General features: G+C 44.1%; 1 protein-coding gene across 2 annotated transcripts in view; it reads right to left on the bottom strand.

Moving 5' to 3' along the window:
• The window catches only part of mtx3 (metaxin 3), a 42987-nt gene that overhangs the window by 12354 nt on the left and 10512 nt on the right, over nucleotides 1-20121 (bottom strand). For both annotated transcript variants that reach the window (XM_078563345.1, XM_078563351.1), the window contains exons 4-7: nucleotides 13631-13723; nucleotides 8284-8466; nucleotides 6746-6822; nucleotides 1957-2114 (exon numbers count right to left, since the gene is read on the bottom strand). In XM_078563345.1, the coding sequence (XP_078419471.1) occupies nucleotides 1957-2114; nucleotides 6746-6822; nucleotides 8284-8466; nucleotides 13631-13723 (511 nt within the window). The remainder of the gene's footprint in view (nucleotides 1-1956; nucleotides 2115-6745; nucleotides 6823-8283; nucleotides 8467-13630; nucleotides 13724-20121) is intronic.

Below are 20121 nucleotides of genomic sequence, written 5' to 3'. Positions count from 1 at the left end.
GTGTAAGGTGGTTCAATTTTTGAGGAAGTACAAGGAGAGACAATATAATCTAAATGATCAGCTTAAAGGGACGCAGAAACAGGGAGACCAGGGGAGGGGTGTATGTATTCGTGCCTCTGAAGGTGGCAGGGCAAGTTCAAATAAGAGATTCTTGGCTTTTTAAAGAGACATTGAGCACTAATGCAAGAAAGTTTGCTAAACCATTATGAATCAATGGGTTTGGCCTTAGCTGGAAAATTCAAGGCCAATTCTGGGCACTAAACTTTAAGATGTCAAAGCCTCAGAGAAGGCACTAGAATGGTATCAGGGATAAATGACTTCAGTTACATGGAGAGAACAGAGAAACTGGGGGGAACATAATGGGTGTTCAAAATTATGAAGGGTTGTTCTAGAATAAATAAAGAGAAACTGTTTCCACTGGCCAACTGATTTGGTAACTGGAGGGCACAGATTTAAAAGGGAATTTGCAAAAGAACCAGAGACAACATGAGGAGGAAAACAAGGTTATGCAGTGATCTGCAGGGATGGTGGGAGCAGATTCAATAATAACTTCCAAAAGGGAATTGAATTAATACCTAAAGGGAAAAACTATGCAGGTTACAGGAAAAGAACTGATGGGATAGCTCTTTCAAAGAGCTGGCAGTGACATGATGGGCTGAATGGCCCCCTTCAGTGCTGCATTATTCTATGATTCTCTGAAGACCATTTCCTTTATATACAGTATGGGCACAGCCTCGCAACAAAATGGACTGAGGATACTAGTCTGTGTACAATACAAAGTGCATAAGCAAAGGTAAAGGAGCACAGTACCCAAGAAGACAACTTGAACAGCTGCAGGGGAGACTGTGGCGTAGTGGCATTGTCACTGGGCTGGTGATCCAGAGACCCAAGGTATTACTCTGGAGACCTGGGTTTGAATCCCATCATGGCAGATAGTGGAAAATGAATTCAATAAAATCTGGAATTAAAAGTCTAATGATCATTAAAAAAACTCATCGCTGATCAGGTTCACTATTGTCCTGACATTTTTAGTTGGTGCAGCTTGGAAGCTTTCTGGAGGAGAGAGAGAGAGATTTGTACTACTTTGCGTGTGAAGAAGTAATTTCTGATATCACCTGAATGGTCCCATTTTAAGGTAATGCTCCATTGGTTTGGACTCTCCTAGAAGAAATAACTTCTCTCTATCTCCCCTACCATAGCCATTAATCATTGTAACTTCAACTAGATCACTGCTTAATCTTCTTTATTCAAGGAAATAGAAGTCTAATCTGTGAAATCTGTCATCAATAATTCAATCCTTTTAGCCCAGGTATCATTTTGGTTAATTTACACTGTACCCTTCCTGAGGTGAAATACCCAGAATTGAATGCAGTACTTCAAATATGGTCTAACCAGAGCTCCTTTTGTATTCCAGCCCTCTTGAGAGGAAGGGCAATATTCCATTGGCTGTTTTCATTATTTTTTGTGTCTGTCCACTAGCTTTTAGTGATTTCTGCATTTGGGCCTCTAACGTGCTCTCTGCTCATTCATGTTCCTAACTTCTCACCATTTAGAAAATTCTCTGATTTACGGTGTCTTATGTCTAAAGAAAATGACCTCACATTTTCCTACACTGAACTCCATCTGTCACCAGTTTTGCCATGACTGATGCTTTATTCAAAGTCAAAAATGATACCATTAAAAACTGGCTTACAGTAACATCTGTAACCGTTTCTAGTGAAATCCACGGATATGTAACTTGAATACAAATACATGTATGATGAAAGCAAGTAGTTACCAAATCCCCCCCTTCCCCCTAACAAATTCCTACTGCGTCCATTCCTTATATAAATTATTTCTGGACTATTTTACACTTTGCACGTAACAGGAAGCCACAGTACTTTTTACAGAAATTGCTGCAGAGATCTTGATTAAGTTGCTGTGGCTGCATTCCACCCACTATGTCCAATGACTCACCTGTGGAGCTTTGTATGAAATACTGAGTCAGGATGTTTTCACAGAATTGGCAGAGATTATGAAGCTGATGTAAGTGCTTCTGGAGGTGGGCATTAGGCAGCTCTGCTTTACACAGAGGAGCAAGAAATCCAAATGCAAAGGCATCAAAACTAGTTGGTCTAAATATAAAACAACAAAGACGCAAGTTATAAAACAACACCAATTCTGACAAAGCTGCTATTGCTGTTATTTCTGGTGTCCTGTGTTATTGATTCGTCAAAGGTGGGAACATTTTCAATTTAAGTCTATACATTGCTGCAAGCAGCAGAATGCTGGTGGTTTAATTATAATGCACAGCATGCATCAGACTTGCTCCTTAATAGTAAAGTGCTTACTGCATTTTAAGATTTAAAAAATCACCAGTCTTTCAGCTGTGCTTCACTGACCACATTAATAATTCAAATGTCCTTAATCTATATCATTCCCTTCCAAAAAAAGTGCAATAGTGTTAAATGTAGTAATTATTTTGCAGCAGTTACCAGGTTGCTCACTACCAATTTGCGTGCACTCCAGTGCTGCTGTTTCTTACTCCCCTGCCTTGCAATTACATTTCTTTTCATCGTCCTCATACTTACAGTGACACGCCTTTTCTTAAGCCTTGTGCCTACCCACTCCACGTCCTTTTCCAATAATGACTGCTGGCTTTCCTCTACTGTCAGGCAAAACCACTTCTAAAAACCTCTGTCCCCATTTTCCAGGATCTTTTGCTTTTAGTAGCTGTTCATTGTTACCTTAATTTAAACTTTAAACAGCCTGCTTGGTCCGTGATACTTAGGCCATTATAGCTGCCAATTGCTGCAGATTGCACTTCATCCCCCAACATTTTTCTCTTGTGTTAATTCAGCGCCACGTTTGAAGAGAAAAGACCCTTTTAAAAGATATTTCATACCGCAGGACTCTTGAAATAAATATGCAGTCTTGCGAATGCTGTATGCAGATGACTTCAAATTTCCAGCTCACCTACAGGGATCAGATCATTTGACAGAACCAAAGAAAATGTCCCAGTACTTAAGCTGTCCAAAGACATCTGAAGTCAGATCCATGAAATCATTCCCGATTAAAGACACAAGGACGTGTACTAATTTACAGAACAAGGATGAGCAGGGAATGCCTACACATTACCTTATTTGGAAGGTCTGTTAATGGCTTGGTTTTTTTTAAATTTTGCTCATGGGATGTGGGCATCACTGGCCAGGTCAGCATTTATTGCCTATCCTCTAATTTGCCCTTGTTCAGAGGGCATTTAAGAGTCAACCCCATTCCTGTGGATCAGGAGTCACATGTAGACCAGATCAGGTAAGGGCGGCAGATTTCCTTCCCTAAAGGAATGGGTTTTTACAACAATCGACAATGGTTTCACGGTCATTATTAGACTTTTAATTCCATTTTTTAATTGAATTCAAATTCCACCAACTGCCGTGGTGGGATTCGAACACGGGTCCCCGGAGCATTACCCTGGGTCTCTAGATTACTAGTCCAGTGACAATACCACTATGCTATCCCCTCTCCTGTAATTGGCACCTATGAAAATCCTCCAGATACAGATTAATTTTCAAGCCTTCATTTGGAAATTGAGCAAGATACCCTTCATGCCAACTCTAGTTAATTCAAAATTGCATGAAGTAAAATACAGAAGTCTAACAGTTTTGCCATTACAGTATCCCAATTTTCTTTTAACATACCTAAAATACTGACAAAAATAATCACTTTACAAAAGCAAAGCCTTCGTTCTGATAAAAGGTCACTGACCTGAAACCTTAATTCTGATTCTTTCTACATAGATACTGCCTGATCTGCTGAGTATTGCCAGCATTTTCTGTTTTTATTTTAGTTTACAGAAGTGCACCATTCTAGGAACATATACATATGTAATTTAAGAAGTCCTTGAACAGTAGTTGTGAACAATGCACAGTTGTTCTGCAGTTGACTTGCCTTTGAAATATTATAAACACAGTGGCCTGAATCTTCAGGTCGGCGAGTAGGGGCGTCAGGCGTGTGTCCTGACGTCACCGCGTGTTATTCCGATCTTCAGTTCGACGGGCGCACACCGGAGTCGGCTGCGGACCCACTGAACTGTCAAAGGCCTGTTAAGGCCATTTAAATACCAAGTGAACTGATGAACGGAGCTGCCCATCCAACCTTAATGTTGGCGGCAGGCGAAGAGCCCAGGCGGCCTTCGCATTTTTCATGGAACCTCATCCACAGGCGGGATGAGGTTTCATGAAGGTTTTATAACTTTAATAACATTTTTTAATAAAATTCATAGACACGTCTCAGCTCATGTGACACTGTCACATGAGGGGACATGTCCAAATAATTTTTAAAAATCTTCTTTTCAGTTTTTCACAATGAAATTAGACTCCCTGAGGCACAGATTTCTGCGCTCTTTCGTGCACATGCACAAAACAGCGCAGGCCCCGACTCTCCCTCCTTCTACCGCCTGCATAGGGAGTGTTTAGCGCTTCCAGGTTCACGTCACACATTCTCTCCAGTATTTTTTTTATTTATTCTTTCATGGGATGTGGGTGTCGCCGGTAGGGCCAACATTTATTGCCCATCCCCGCTTGCCCTTGAACTGAGTGGCTTGCTGGACCATTTCAGAGAGCAGTCAAGAGTCAGCCACATTCTTATGGTATGGAGTCACATGTAGGCCAGACCCAGTAAGGATGACAGGTTTCCTTGCATTAGTGAGCCAGATGGGTTTTTACAACATTAGATGATGGTTTCATGGTCACCATTACTGAGACCAGCTTTATATTCCAGGTTTATTAATTGAATTTAAATTCTACCAGCTGCCGTGGTAGGATCTGAACCAGTGCCCCCGCCAACACCCACCCCCCACCTCCCCCACCGCTCCCACCTCCCACCCCACACCCCCCACCCCCCAGAGCATTAGGCTGGGCCTCTGGATTACTAGTTTTTTTTTATTCGATTATGGGATGTGGGTGTCACTGGTTAGGCCAACATTTATTACCCATCCCCAATTGCCCTTTATTTCAAAAACTAAGATTTCACTTCAGAATCTCAGTACTAACAGACTATCGAACAGTTTCCTATATCAGGAAGCTGTCCTATGCATGTACACTACAAAGTAAACTATTATTCTTTTACCGCTGCCCCATCCAAAACATGTTTTTCAATCTCAAAGCCTTTTGAATCCTTACCATGCACCATGACCATACTACAAATGGGGATAAATATGAGGGACAATTTACTATCATCATTCTTAATCTTAAAGAGGTTTTGCACAACAAACTTTTCTAAGACAGCGAGGTTACCTGCTAAGAACATAAGAAAATCCATGGCAAGGAAAAGTCTTTTGGTCTCTATAGTGAACTTCCCTCTCACACCATCTCCCGATTCCCTACTTTAGGGAACAGAACTTTTTAAAAATCATTTACAGGATGTGGATGTCGCTGGCTAAACCAGCATTTACTGCCCAACCCTAATTGCCCTTGAGAAGATTTTGGTGAGCTGCCTTCTTGAACCGCTGCAGTCCATGTGCTGTAGGTACACCCACAGTGCTGTTGGGGGCGGGGGGTGGGGGGGGGTGGGGGGGGGGGGGGGGGGGGGGGGGGTGTGGTGAGTTCCAGGATTTTGACCCAGTGGTAGTGAAGGAACGATGATATATTTCCAAGTCAGGATGGTGAGTGAGTGACTTGGTGGGTGAACCAGCAGGTGGTGCATCTGCTGCACATAACCTTCTAGATGGTAGTGGTCGTGGGTTTGGAAGGTGCTGTCTAAGGAGCCTTGGTGAGTTCCTGCAGTACATTTTGTAGGTGGTACACACTGCTGCTACTATGCGTCAGTGGTGGAGGGAGTGAATGTTTGTGGATGGGATGCCAATCAAGCGGGCTGCTTTGTCCTGGGTGGTGACAAGCTTCTCGAGTCTTGTAGGAGCTGCACACATCCAGGCAAGTGGAGAATATTCCATCACACTCCTGACTTGTCCCTTGTAGATGGTGGGCAGGCTTTGGGGAGTCAGGGGGCGAGTTACTCGCTGCAGGATTCCTAGCCTCTGACCTGCTCTTGTAGCCACAGTATTTATGTGGCTAGTCCAGTTCAGTTTCTGGTCAATGGTAACCGCCCCACCCCCCCCCACCCCGGGATGTTGATGGTGGGGGATTCAGCGATGGTAATGCCATTACATTCTCTCTTGTTGGAGATGGTCACTGCCTGCCACTTGTGTAGCGCGAATGTTACTTGCCACTTGTCAGCCCAAGACTGGATATTGTCCTGGTCGTGCTGCATTTGGACATGGACTCCTTCAGTATCTGAGGAGTCATGAATGGTGCTGAACATTGTGCAATCATCAGCGAACATTCCCACTTCTGACCTTATGATGGAGGTGTTGGCATAGTGGCATTGCCACAGGACTAGTATTCCAAAGACCCAGGGTAACGCTCTGGGGATCAGGGTTCGAATCCCACCATGGCAGATGGTGAAATTTGAATTCAATCTGATGATGACTGCAAAACAATTGTCGTAAAAACTAATGCCCTATAGGGAAGGAAATCTGCCGTCCTTACCTGGCCTCCTGTGGGTCTTAATGTCTTTAATGTCCTCGGCAATTAGGCATGACTAAATTTTTTTTTTAAAAATCTAGCATTCTCTCTTAAAGCAGAGCCAGTTTTGGTCCCTTAATCAAAGGCTGAATTACCTGGAGGGGTGGTTATGCTGATTCAGAATCAGGAGGAACCCTGGCACTGATTTAATTGTATGTCATTATATCTTCCCCATCAATACTCACGTTTTCCCAAAGAAAAAATTTGATGTTCCCAATCTGTAGGACAGAAGGTTCAGACACTCCTTGGCATCTCTGTAGACCTGTTTGAAACATGCCACGTGTATCATAATCGAGCCAGTTATACAGTTACACTCATCAACAGAAAATCAGAATGGTACGGGATAGTAATGAGATATTAAACAGAGCAGTCTCTTGATGCCAAAATAATTTGTACGTTGTCAGCTGCAGATAGGATATTATCCAGGTCTTGCTGCATTTGGACATGGACTGCTTCAGTATCTGGGGAGTCGCGAATGGTGCTGAACATCGTGCAATCATCAGCAAACATCCCCACTTCTGACTATTCACATGCAAAGAGGATTACGGTCAAACAAATCCTCTCCACACCAGTACACTTTACCCCCAGGTGTCCATGGGCAGCGATCAAGATTAATTGTGTTGGTTTATTCTCCCCTACCTATCCCAGGCACTGATGCCAATTGCAGTATCCTTACCACCAATTTATTCAGCATTCACCGGGAATTAAACATGAGATCTTCCTACTTTCAAGATGCATTCCTTAGCCATGTGACTTTTGAATTGTCCATTTATCGTATGAATTATTAGATTTTTTTTTATTGACTGCAGTTCTTGTCTAAAAAACAAAAAGACAGAAAGGAAGGGAGGTACGTCCTTTTGAGAGTGCCCTGTGTGCATTGCGGGCAACCACCACCCGCCCCACAACCCTTGTTCCCTCGGGCCTAGCCTCCAAAACCAGCACCCACACCACCCCACCCCACCCCCTTCCCTCGGCTGCCTAATCCCTCCCTGTCCCTGGCTCCGGCGTCCATCTTCTCTTCTTCCTGGGTCTGTTTGAAGACCCGGCAGTGCCCACCACTGAGCTCTGGCACTGCCAGGACTGCTAGAGCTGGGAGCCGATCAGATCGGCTGGCAGCTTTCGAGGATGGGACTTCCTCTCACTGAGGGGCAGAAGTCCCACTATCGCCTTGGTTAACCCGTCCGCCACTTGTTGTGGCTGTGAGGCAGGCTTGTCTCGGGCGCGTTGGCTGACGGCTGAATTACCATCGGGAAGGGGCCGACTAGTCCACCATCCCTGTAAAATCCAGCCCACGAAATCAGATACTCACAACATCGTGTCTTAATTAGGATGCAAGCTGTTCCATGGCCCACTGAGATTGAACAAGGGCCTGGGCTGTATAGTTGATTTTATAATGCTTTGGACTGTTTAAATTGATTAAGTTGTGGTAAAGAATCATATTGGTTTACAGACTGAAACTCAGTTAATAATAAAGTAGATGTACATGTTCGTCGGGCAACACTATTGTCAACAGTGTACCTTATTTTTCCTAATAGATTTCTATGATAAAAGCTTGGGGAAGGGAAGACGTAAAATAAATGACTTCCAATAAGAAATCAAATTTCAATGGATTGACATTTCTAACTTTAACTTGTTATATGAAATGGTTTTATACCTTTCCCCTTTTAAAAATCGATGGTCAGAAACCTCCTATTAAAGATCAGAGATTAGAAAGCTCCCTTACCTGTCCTTCGACCTCCTTAAGATTGTAGAAAGGTGGTTCTCCCTTGGTCAGAACAATCTGATTCATTGCAGATCTTGACATCTGCCCTGGTAAGTAGAAGTTCAATGGGAAGGGGATTCTTGAAGCAAACCATGGTCGGGTCAGATTGCAGTAATTCTCAATATCAACCCAGAAAGTGTGCAGCTGTACAGAGATGTCATAAAACACTATTTATCTGCAAATTCATGTATAAAACATTAAAGTCAAACTTGAACGCTAAAGTGGCAACCCTTAGATAATCCTGGGTTACACAGTGAACCAATTCTCCAAAGAATATTTTAAAGCCTAAATCAAGTTATCCCAGAATTTGATCAGGCTGAAGTATTATTATTACTGACCTATTTGATCTTGCCATATTCACAGTACATGAAGAAAACATTTCATTTTAAAAATCAATGGTCATTTAAAAATACTTGAGTAATACTTGTATAAATTAACTGGTGAAGAGGTCAGAAAATAAAAAACGTCACTGTTATTTAAGTCCACCAGATTTAATGCAGAATCACATAGGTACCTTCTCATGCCCAGTGGCTTGTCACTCCTTTAAATGTTCTAAGTGTCTCACTTTTACAGATGTTGATTCCTAATATCTACATGCCCTATGTTTGCATGCATAATATAATAATCTGATGCATAAGAGTAGGCCATCACCAACCCCCAACCCACAACCCCAGCATGTGACCCGAGCTGAATGTCTGGGCCTTTTACATATTTATTTCTTCAATTACCCTGATATGTGACCACATTGTCAATGGAGATGAGGATATTTTTGGTTCAAATCACTAAGCTGCTTTGATCCACTGCAGGGTTTTTGTACAGCACAATAATATTGTTTAAATTCACTCATTTAATCTCAGCCATGGTATAACAAAAATAATTAACATACTATATTGATAAAGGCAAGATACTGCAGATGCTGGAAATCTGAAACAAAAACAAAAAAATGCTGGAAAAACTCAGGAGGTCTGACAGCATCTGTGGAGAGAAAGACAGAGTTAACGTTTCGAGTCCGTATGACTCTTCTTCAGAGCTAAAGGGATGTAGAAATGTGGTGAAATATATATTGTTTAAGGCGGGGTGGAACAGGTGAAGCTGGATAGAAGGCCAGCAATAGGTGGAGGCAAAGGAGAGATTGCAAAAGATGTTATAAACTAAAGGTCAAAGGGTTGTTAATAGTGGTGGTACTGGCTTAAGGAGGTGCTAATGGTGACATTAAGAGTGGTAAGCAGAATGTGATAATGTCCGGACTAGGGTAAGTACTCTGGAAAGTGACAGATGGCCCTAGTGGGGGTTGGGTGGGGGATGGGGATGGTGGTGGGAAAAAAGATCAAAAATAGGCTAAAAGCTGGGGATAAAACAAGGAATAAAAATGGAAATAAATTTTAAAAATAAAAATAATCAAAATAAGTGGAAAAAAAAATTAAATAATAAAGATGAATACAGGAAAAAGGCTGATCAAAAAAGGGGTGGGGATGGAGGAGAAAGTTCATGGTTTGAAGTTGTTGAACTCAGTGTTAAGTCTGGAAGGCTGTAAAGTGCCTAATCGGAAGATGAGGTGCTGTTCCTCTAGTTTGCATTGAGCTTCACTGGAACATTGCAGCAGGCCAAGAATGGACATATGGGCATGAGAGCAGGGTGGTGTGTTGAAAGGGCAAGTGACAGGAAGGTCTGCGTCATGCCTGTAGACAGACCGAAGGTGCTCCACAAAGTGGTCACTCAGTCTGCATTTGGTCTCTCCAATGTAGAGGAGACCGCATCGGGAGCAGCCAATGCAGTAGACTAAATTGAGGGAAGTGTAAGTGAAATGCTGCTTCACTTGAAAGGAGTGTTTGGGCCCTTGGACGATGAGGAAGGTTGGGGGAATGGGGGGGGAGTAAAGGGCCAGGTGTTGCACCTTCTGCGGTTGCATGGGAAGGTGCCATGGGAGGGGGTTGAGGTGTTGGGAGTGATGGAGGAGTGGACCAAGGTGTCCTGGAGGGAATGGTCCCTACGGAATGCTGATGGAGGGGTGGAGGGAAGATGTGTTTGGTGGTGGCATCATGCTGGAGTTGGCAGAAATGGAGGAGGATGATCCTTTGAATGCGGAGGCTGGTGGGGTGAAAAGTGAGGACAAGGGAGACCCTATCATGGTTCTGGGAGGGAGAGGAAGGTGTGAGGGCAGAGGCGTGGGAGATGGGTCAGATACGGTTGAGGGCCCTGTCAACCACCATGGGTGGGAAACCTCGGTTGAAGAAGAAGGAAGACATGTCAGAAGCACTGTTTTGGAAAGTGGCATCATCGGAACAGATGTGACGGAGGCAAAGGAACTGAGAGAATGGGATGGAGTCCTTACAGGAAGCGGGGTGTGAGGAGTTGTAGTCGAGGTAGCTGTGAGAGTCGGTAGGCTTGTAATGAATATTGGTGGACAGTCTATCACCAGAAATTGAGACAGAGAGGTCAAGGAAGGGAGGGGAAGTGTCAGAGATGGACCGTGTGAAAGTGATGGAGGGGCGGAAATTGGAAGCAAAATTGATAAAATTTTTCTCAGTCCAGACGAGAGCATGAAGGGGCACCAAAACAGTCATCGATGTACCGATAAAGATTTGTGGGAGGGCTCCTGAGTAGGACTGGAACAAGGAATGTTCCACATACCCCATAAAGAGACAAGCATAACTGGGACCCATGCGGGTACCCATAGCCACACCTTTTATTTGGAGGAAGTGAAACAAGTTCAAGGAGAAATTGTTCAAGGAGAAATTGTTCAGTGAGAGAACAAAACAAAAATAAAAATACCTGGAAAAACTCAGCAGGTCTGGCAGCATCTGCGGAGAGGAACACAGTTAACGTTTCAAGTCCGTATGACTCTTCAACAGAACTAAGTAAAAATAGAAAAGAGGTGAAATATAAGCTGGTTTAAGGGGGGGGGGGGGGGGGGGGGAGACAGGTAGAGCTGGATAAAGGGCCAGTGATAGGTGGAGATAACCAAAAGATGTCATAGACAAAAGGACAAAGAGGTGTTGAAGGTGGTGATATTATCTAAGGAATGTGCTAATTACGGGTAGAAAGCAGGACAAGCAAGGTACAGATAGCCCTAGTGGGGATGGGGTGGGGTGAATGGAAGGGATTGAAATAGGCTAAAAGTTAGAGATAAAACAATGGATGGAAATACATTTAAAAATAATGGAAATAGTTGGGAAAAGAAAAATCTATATAAATTATTGGAAAAAAAAGGGGTGGAATCGGAAAGGGGGTGGGGTTGGAAGAGAGAGTTCATGATCTAAATTCGTTGAACTCAATATTCAGTCCGGAAGGCTGTAAAGTGCCTAGTCGGAAGATGAGGTGCTGTTCCTCCAGTTTGTGTTGAACTTCACTGGAACATTGCAGCAGGCCAAGGACAGACATGTGGGCATGAGAGCAGGGTGGAGTGTTGAAATGGCAAGCGACAGGGAGGTCTGGATCATGCTTGCGGACAGACCAAAGGTGTTCTGCAAAGCGGTCACCCAGTGATATATACAAATCTATATTCATATAGATTTTTCTTTTCCCACCTATTTCCATTATTTTTAAATGTATTTCCATCCATTGTTTTATCTCTACCGTTTAGCCTATTTCGATCCCTTCCCTTCACCCCACCCCCAGTTGGGCTATCTGTACCTTGCTTGTCCTGCTTTCTACCCTTAACTAGCACATTCCTTAGATAATATCACCACCTTCAACACCTCTTTGTCCTTTTGTCCATGTCGTCTTTTGGCTATCTCCACCTATCACTGGCCCTCTATCCAGCTCTACCTGTCCTACCCCCCCTTAAACCAGCTTATATTTCACCTCTTTTCTATTTTTACTTAGTTCTGTTGAAGAGTCATACGGACTCGAAATGTTAACCGTGTTCCTCTCTGCAGATGCTGCCAGACCTGCTGAGTTTTTCCAGGTATTTTTATTTTTGTTTCGGATTTCCAGCATGCACAGTTTTTTGCTTTTATCTCAGTGAGAGAACAAGTTCAGCCAGACGGAGGAGAGAGGTGGTGGATGGGGATTGCTCGGGCCTATGTTCAAGGAAGAAGCGGAGAGCCATCAGACCATCCTGGTGGGGGATGGAGGTGTAGAGGGAGTGGATGTCCATGGTGAAGAGGAGGCGGTTGGGGCCAGGGAACTGGAAATTATTGATATGATGTAGGGCATCAGAGGAATCACAGATGTTGGTGGGAAGAGACTGGACAAGGGGAGGGAGTACGGAGTCAAGAAAGGAAGAAATGAATTTCATGGGGCAGGAATAGGCTGACATGTAGGACTACCGGTACAGTCCTGTTTGTGGACTTTGGGAAGGAGGTAGAAGCGGTCTGTCCGAGGTTGGGAGACTATGAGGTTGGAAGCTGTGGAGGGAAGATCTCCAGAGGAGATGAGGTCAATGACAGTCCTGGAAACAATGGATTGGTCTTCGGCGGGAGCAGGCGGGGGGGGGGGGTGTGTGTCATGATCCAGGGGGAGGTAGGAGGAAGTGTCTGAGAGTTGGCGCTCAGCCTCTGCGAGGTAGAGGTCAGTGCGCCAAACAACAACAGCACCACCCTTGTTGGCAGGTTCGATAACAAAGTCAGGGCTGGACCTGAGAGAACAGAGTGCAGCAAGTTCAGAAGGGGACAGGTTAGATTTGTTTTTGTAACATGTTATATTGCCTCACTTCAGTGAGTCATCTTGTTTGATTTAGACAGATTAACTCCTCTGGATTCTGATTTTTTTTAAAGTCTCTTCTAGGTCCTTCCTGTCTCAGCATCTCTTCTGCTGCAAAAGCTAAAATGCCTTTTTTTAGGCATCTGTCTCTCTTCTTTACTGGAGATCAAAGGGTTTTCCAACACAAAAGGGGTGAGAGGGTGATAACTTGGACAAGCTAATGCCTTTTTGCTTTTGTTTTGGATTTCCAGCATCCGCAGTTTTTTGCTTTTATTTTAATGCCTAATGTTAATCCCTGGTGAAACAAATTTTGTTCAGCATTTTAATTATCCTTTGTCTTGTGCCATTTTATAAATATGAATTTGTGAATATATAAGCATTTTATTTTTCCAGCATTAAAAGTAACCATTTCCACCACCCCACCCCCCCCCCCCAAAATCCTCTCCGTGGAAAAAAGGAGTTAAAAAATAACTCCTAACAAAAGGGTTAAATGGCAGATGCATCATAAGATTTGACAGAGAGGGATCCACAACTGAAGCTCAGTTTTATTCTAGGGTATCAGATGGGAGAAATAAAGTTGACATTTTAAACATCAAGAATCATAATTTTACAGAGAGACAAACTGAAGAACGCCAGTAGAAAATATACTGCTCGAATCATTTACCAATGCAGGACGTAGCTTCTCTTCTATCAGTGCAATGAACGCTAGGGTGTCAGCTCCCTCTTTAGCTGTTAATTCATAGTCTGCATTGTATTTCTGTCAAATTAAGCAAATAAAGTAAATTAATTGTTGAATGAATAAATGGGGTTTTAATTCGTGTATTTTGTAGCCTACAATGTGACAAATAGAATTGCTGTGTGTACTCAATAACCTTCCTAACAGTCAACACTGCTCTGTGCCCTCCTATCCATTGCCACTCCTGGTCAATACATTTTACAGCTGGAGTCAGGTGCCTTCTTTACACCCAGTACCAGCAGTACTCTCACTCATGCCTTACAACCAGCACTGTGCAGGGGTACGGGGAAAAGGCAGTGCAATGGCACTAGGTCAGAATGCTCATTTGGAGAGCCGGTGCCATCGTGTCGATGGGCCGAATGGCCTCCTTCTGTGCCGTTAAAATTCTGAGATTCTCTGCGCCTTCTCTTGTGCTTCAATATTCTTTCTGTATTATGGAAACTAGACTGTGTATTCAAGTGTGTTCTAAGCAAGATTCTATACAGATTTAACACCTCTCCCCTTTTCTATCCTAATCTTCTAGAATACAAACTTAATCACATTATCAACTTACGATGCTACTGTTAGCACATTATGTTTCTGCATTCTCAGATCACTTTACCACATTGCACCATTTTGTGTAACTTCCAATAAGTGGCCTTATTGTTTATCCTACCAAAATGAACCATCTCATATTTCAAAACATTGGACTTAATTTGCTATTTATCGAAAAAGGGGGGAAAAAAAAGCTAAAGGTTCTTCTTCTATTAGTCTCCCCCACTGAAATACTGGGCAGAATCTTACCACCTCTAAATTTATTCTGCTATCAGGACCAAAAGTGGATCCACACCCCAATTGTGTTAGCAGGTCTGCGCAGTGTCGCGGTTTTATGGTAACTAGCCGCGTTTGCATTTGTCATTCAATGTGGGACAGCGGGAGGTTCCTGAGGCAGCAAGTCCAGAGAGCCCAAAGCTGTGGACAGCCAGCAGCCCCACTGGGACAGGTGGGCACTGCTAATCCACGTAGGTGACTGGGAGGGCGCAAATTTTAAAATAACGAATCGCCACAACTGTCAGGCCATCATGAGGGGGGGGGGAACCAATGCCAAGAAGATTTGGGCAGCAGCATATTGTCCCAATTAGTCCCTAAAGTGGCCAAATTGGCGACCTGGCATTGCCAAGCGGGTAGACGCTGCTGTGTTGACACCATGTGCTTCAAATTTTACTCATGGTCCCACCACCAACCCTGTCTCCACAGTACCAGGAAGGTTTCACCATTGTTTCTAACTTTTTTTCAACACAAGTATTCTGGTCACCACTCTGACACATCGCCCACTCTCAATTTCTAGTTAATTTTAAAAAATTCATTTATGGGCTGTGGGCTTCGCTGGCTGGGCCCGCATTTATTGCCCATCCCTAGTTGCCCTTGAGAAGGTGGTGGTGAGCTGCCTTCTTGAACTGCCGCAGTCCATGTGGTGTAGGTACACCCACAGCACTCTTAGGAAGGGAGTTCCAGGATTTTGATCCAACGACAGTGAAGGAACGGCGATATATTTCCAAGTCAGGATGGTGAGTGACTTGGAGGGGAACTTCCAGGTGGTGGTGTTCCCATGCTACCCTTGTCCTTCTAGATGGTAGTGGTTGTGGGTTTGGAAGGTGCTCTAAAGGAGGTTTGGTGAGTTCCTGCAGTGCATCTTGTAGATGGTACACACTGCTGCCACTGTGTGTCAGTGGTGGAGTGAGTGAATGTTTGTGGATGTGGTGTCAACAAGCGGGTTGCTTTGTCCTGGATGAGGTGAAGCTTCTTGAGTGCTGTTGGAGCTGCACTTATCCAGGCAAGTGGAGAACATTCCATCATACTCCTGACTTGTGCCTTGTAGATAGTGGACAGGCTTTGGGCAGACAGGAGGTGAGTTACTTGCTGCAGGATTCCTAGCGCGTGTCCTGCTCCTGTAGCCACAATATTTGTATGGCTAGTCCAGTTCAGTTTCTGGTCAATGTTAACCCCCAGATGTTGATAGTGGGGGGATTCAGTGATGATAATGCCATCGAATGTCATGGGGCGATGGTTAGGTTATCTCTTGTTGGAGATGGTCATTGCCTGACACTTGTGTGGTGCTGATATTATCCAGGTCTTGCTGCAGTTGGGCATAGACTGCTTCTGTATCTGAAGAGTCGTGAAAGGTGCTGAACTTTGTGCAATCATCAGCGAACCCCACTTTGATGGAAGGAAGGTCATTGATGAAGCAGCTGAAGATGGTTGGGCCAAGCACACTACCCTGAGGAACTCCTGCAGTGATGTCCTGGAGCTGAGATGACTGACCTCCAACAACCACAACCATCTTCCTTTGTGCTAGGTATGACTCCAATCAGCAGAGAGTTTTCTCCAGTTTTGCTAGGACTCCTTGATGCCACACTCAATCAAATGCTGCCTTGATGTCAAGGGCAGTCACTCTCAACTCTGCTCAGGTTCAGCTCCTTTGTCTATGTTTGAAGCAAGGCTGTAATGAGCTCAGGAGGTATGGCCCTTGCGGAACCCAAACTGGGCGTCAGTGAGCAGGTTATTGCTAAGCAAGTGCTGCTTGATAGCACTGTTGATGACCCCTTCCATTACTTTACTGATGGTCGAGAGTAGACTGACAAGGCGGTAATTAAATGTGAGAGAAACAGCGTGGTCATTTACAGGGTGAAAGTGAGAGAGAAACAGCGGGGCCATTTACAGCAAGAGAGTGAGAGAAACAGCAGGGCCATTTACATCGAGAGTGTGAGAGAAACAGCGTGGTCATTTACGGTGAGAGAGTGCGAGAGGAACAGTGTGGTCATTTACAGTGAGAGAGAAACAGTTGGTCATTTACAGTGAGAGAGTGCGAGGGAAACAGCGTGGTCATTTACAGCGAGAGAGTGAGAGAAAAACAGCGTGGTCATTTACCGTGAGAGAGTGAGAGAAAAACAGCGTGGTCATTTACATCGAGAGTGTGAGAGAAACAGCGTGGTCATTTACAGTGAGAGAGTGAGAGAGGAACAGTGTGGTCATTTACAGTGAGAGAGAAACAATTGGTCATTTACAGTGAGAGAGTGAGAGAAAAACAGCGTGGTCACTTACAATGAGAGTGAGAGAAACAGCGTGGTCATTTACAGTGAGAGAGTGAGAGAAACAGCGTGGTCATTTACAGTGAGAGAGTGAGAGAAACAGCGTGGTCATTTACAATGAGAGTGAGAGAAACAGCATGGTCATTTACAATGAGAGTGAGAGAAACAGCATGGTCATTTACAGTGAGAGAGTGAGAGAAACAGCGTGGTCATTTACAGTGAGAGAGTGAGAGAAACAGCATGGTCATTTACGGTGAGAGAGTGAGAGAAACAGCGTGGTCATTTACAGTGAGAGAGTGAGAGAAACAGCGTGGTCATTTACAGTGGGAGAGTGAGAGAAACAGCGTGGTCATTTACAGTGAGAGAGTGAGAGAAACAGCGTGGTCATTTACAGTGAGAGAGTGAGAGAAACAGCGTGGTCATTTACAGTGAGAGAATGGGAGAAACAGCGTGGTCATTTACAGTGAGAGAGTGAGAGAAACAGCGTGGTCATTTACAATGAGAGTGAGAGAAACAGCGTGGTCATTTACAGTGAGAGAGTGAGAGAAAAACAGCATGGTCATTTACAATGAGAGTGAGAGAAACAGCGTGGTCATTTACAGCGAGAGAGTGAGAGAAACAGCGTGGTCATTTACAATGAGAGTGAGAGAAACAGCGTGGTCATTTACAGTGAGAGAGTGAAAGAAACAGCGTGGTCATTTACAATGAGAGTGAGAGAAACAGCATGGTTATTTACAGTGAGAGAGTGAGATAAACAGCGTGGTCATTTACAGTGAGAGAGTGAGAGAAACAGCGTGGTCATTTACAGTGAGAGAGTGAAAGAAACAGCGTGGTCATTTACAATGAGAGTGAGAGAAACAGCGTGGTCATTTACAGTGAGAGAGTGAGAGAAAAACAGCGTGGTCATTTACAGCGAGAGAGTGAGAGAAACAGTGTGGTCATTTACAGTGAGAGAGTGAGAAAAACAGCGTGGTCATTTACAGTGAGAGAGAGAGAGAAACAGTGTGGTCATTTACAGTGAGAGAGTGAGAGAAACAGCGTGGTCATTTACAGTGAGAGAGTGAGAGAAACAGCGTGGTCATTTACAATGAGACTGAGAGAAACAGTGTGGTCATTTACGGTGATAGAGTGAGAGAAAAACAGCGTGGTCATTTACAGCGAGAGAGTGAGAGAAACAGCGTGGTCATTTACAGTGAGAGAGTGAGAGAAACAGCATGGTCATTTACAGCGAGAGAGTGAGAGAAACAGCGTGGTCATTTACAATGAGAGAGTGAGAGAAACAGCGTGGTCATTTACAATGAGAGTGAGAGAAACAGCGTGGTCATTTACAGTGAGAGAGTGAGAGAAACAGCATGGTCATTTACAGCGAGAGAGTGAGAGAAACAGCATGGTCATTTACAGCGAGAGAGTGAGAGAAACAGCGTGGTCATTTACAATGAGAGAGTGAGAGAAACAGCGTGGTCATTTACAATGAGAGTGAGAGAAACAGCATGGTCATTTACAGTGAGAGAGTGAGAGAAACAGCGTGGTCATTTACAGTGAGAGAGAGAGAGAAACAGTGTGGTCATTTACAGTGAGAGAGTGAGAGAAACAGCATGGTCATTTACAGTGAGAGAGTGAGAGAAAAACAGCGTGGTCATTTACAGCGAGAGAGTGAGAGAAACAGCGTGGTCATTTACAATGAGAGTGAGAGAAACAGCGTGGTCATTTACAGTGAGAGAGTGAGAGAAAAACAGCGTGGTCATTTACAGTGAGAGAGTGAGAGAAACAGCGTGGTCATTTACAATGAGAGTGAGAGAAACAGCATGGTCATTTACAGTGAGAGAGTGAGAGAAACAGCGTGGTCATTTACAGTGAGAGAGTGAGAGAGAAACAGCATGGTCATTTACAGTGTGAGAGTGAAAGAGAAACAGCATGGTCATTTACAGTGAGAGAGTGAGAGAGAAACAGTGTGGTCATTTACAGCGAGAGAGTGAGAGAGAAACAGCGTGGTCATTTACAGTGAGGGAGTGAGAGAAACAGCGTGGTCATTTACAGCGAGACAGTGAGAGAGAAACAGCGTGGTCATTTACAGTGAGAGAGTGAGAGAAACAGCATGGTCATTTACAGTGAGAGAGTGAGAGAAACAGCGTGGTCATTTACAATGAGAGTGAGAGAAACAGCGTGGTCATTTACAGTGAGAGAGTGAGAGAGAAACAGCATGGTCATTTACAATGAGAGTGAGAGAAACAGCGTGGTCATTTACAGCGAGAGAGTGAGAGAAACAGCGTGGTCATTTACAGCGAGAGAGTGAGAGAAACAGCATGGTCATTTACAGTGAGAGAGTGAGAGAAAAACAGCGTGGTCATTTACAGCGAGAGAGTGAGAGAAACAGCGTGGTCATTTACAGCGAGAGAGTGAGAGAAACAGCATGGTCATTTACAGTGAGAGAGTGAGAGAAACAGCGTGGTCATTTACAGCGAGAGAGTGAGAGAAACAGCGTGGTCATTTACAGTGGGAGAGTGAGAGAAACAGTGTAGTCATTTACAGTGAGAGAGGAATGGAGCCTTTAACAGTGAGAGTGTGAGAGAAGGGGCCATTAAAGAGCACGAGAGAGAAAAGAGCGCGGAGAGCAGCTGTTTGGTGAGTAGGATTGGTGAGTATTTCTAGTCTTTAAAGTAAAGTAAGATCTTTTGTTTGTGTTTAGATCTCTTGTTTTTTTTTCTTAAAGATACCTTAAGTATAAGATCGATACTGGTGTATATAAAAAAATAATTATAATAAAGCATAAAGAGTGGGGATACTAGAGTAATTAATTAATAAATGAATAAAATACGATAGCAATGGCAGGACGGGTGATGGTGTCCATGCAGCAGCAGCAACACAAGGTGAACCAGAGCAAACACATCTTTACCAAGTGTTTGCAGCTCTAGGAACTTTGGATCCAAGTTAAGGAGCTGGAGTCCGAGCTGCAGGCATTGCACCACATCAGGGGAAAGTTACCTGGACACTTTGCTCCAGGAGGCGGTCACACCCCTCAGATTAGGTCATTCAAATTTGGTCTGTGATCAGGGACAGGAGGGTGTGACTGCAGGTGAAGCAGGCTTGGGCACCAAAGGGTAGTGTTCGAGGAGCCTCAGCCCCTGCAACTGTCCAACAGTTACAAGGTTCTTGCAAGCTGTATGGATGAGAGCAGGGACTCTAGGGAGGATGAGCAAACTGGCCACGGCACTGTGGTACAGGCAGCCATTCAAGTGGGGAGAAGAAATGGGAATGTCGTAGCGGTACGGGACACTGTTCCCTGCAACAGTGAGCATAACAAATTTATTAGAATTCTTTGAGATGGTAACAAGCAGGATAGATAAAGGGGAA

The sequence above is a fragment of the Cetorhinus maximus genome, chromosome 2, assembly GCF_964194155.1.
Source record: "Cetorhinus maximus chromosome 2, sCetMax3.hap1.1, whole genome shotgun sequence".
Classification (NCBI taxonomy): Eukaryota; Metazoa; Chordata; class Chondrichthyes; order Lamniformes; family Cetorhinidae; genus Cetorhinus; species Cetorhinus maximus.
The sequence above is the reverse complement of the archived record's forward strand: the minus strand, read 5'-3'. Positions and strand labels throughout refer to the sequence as shown.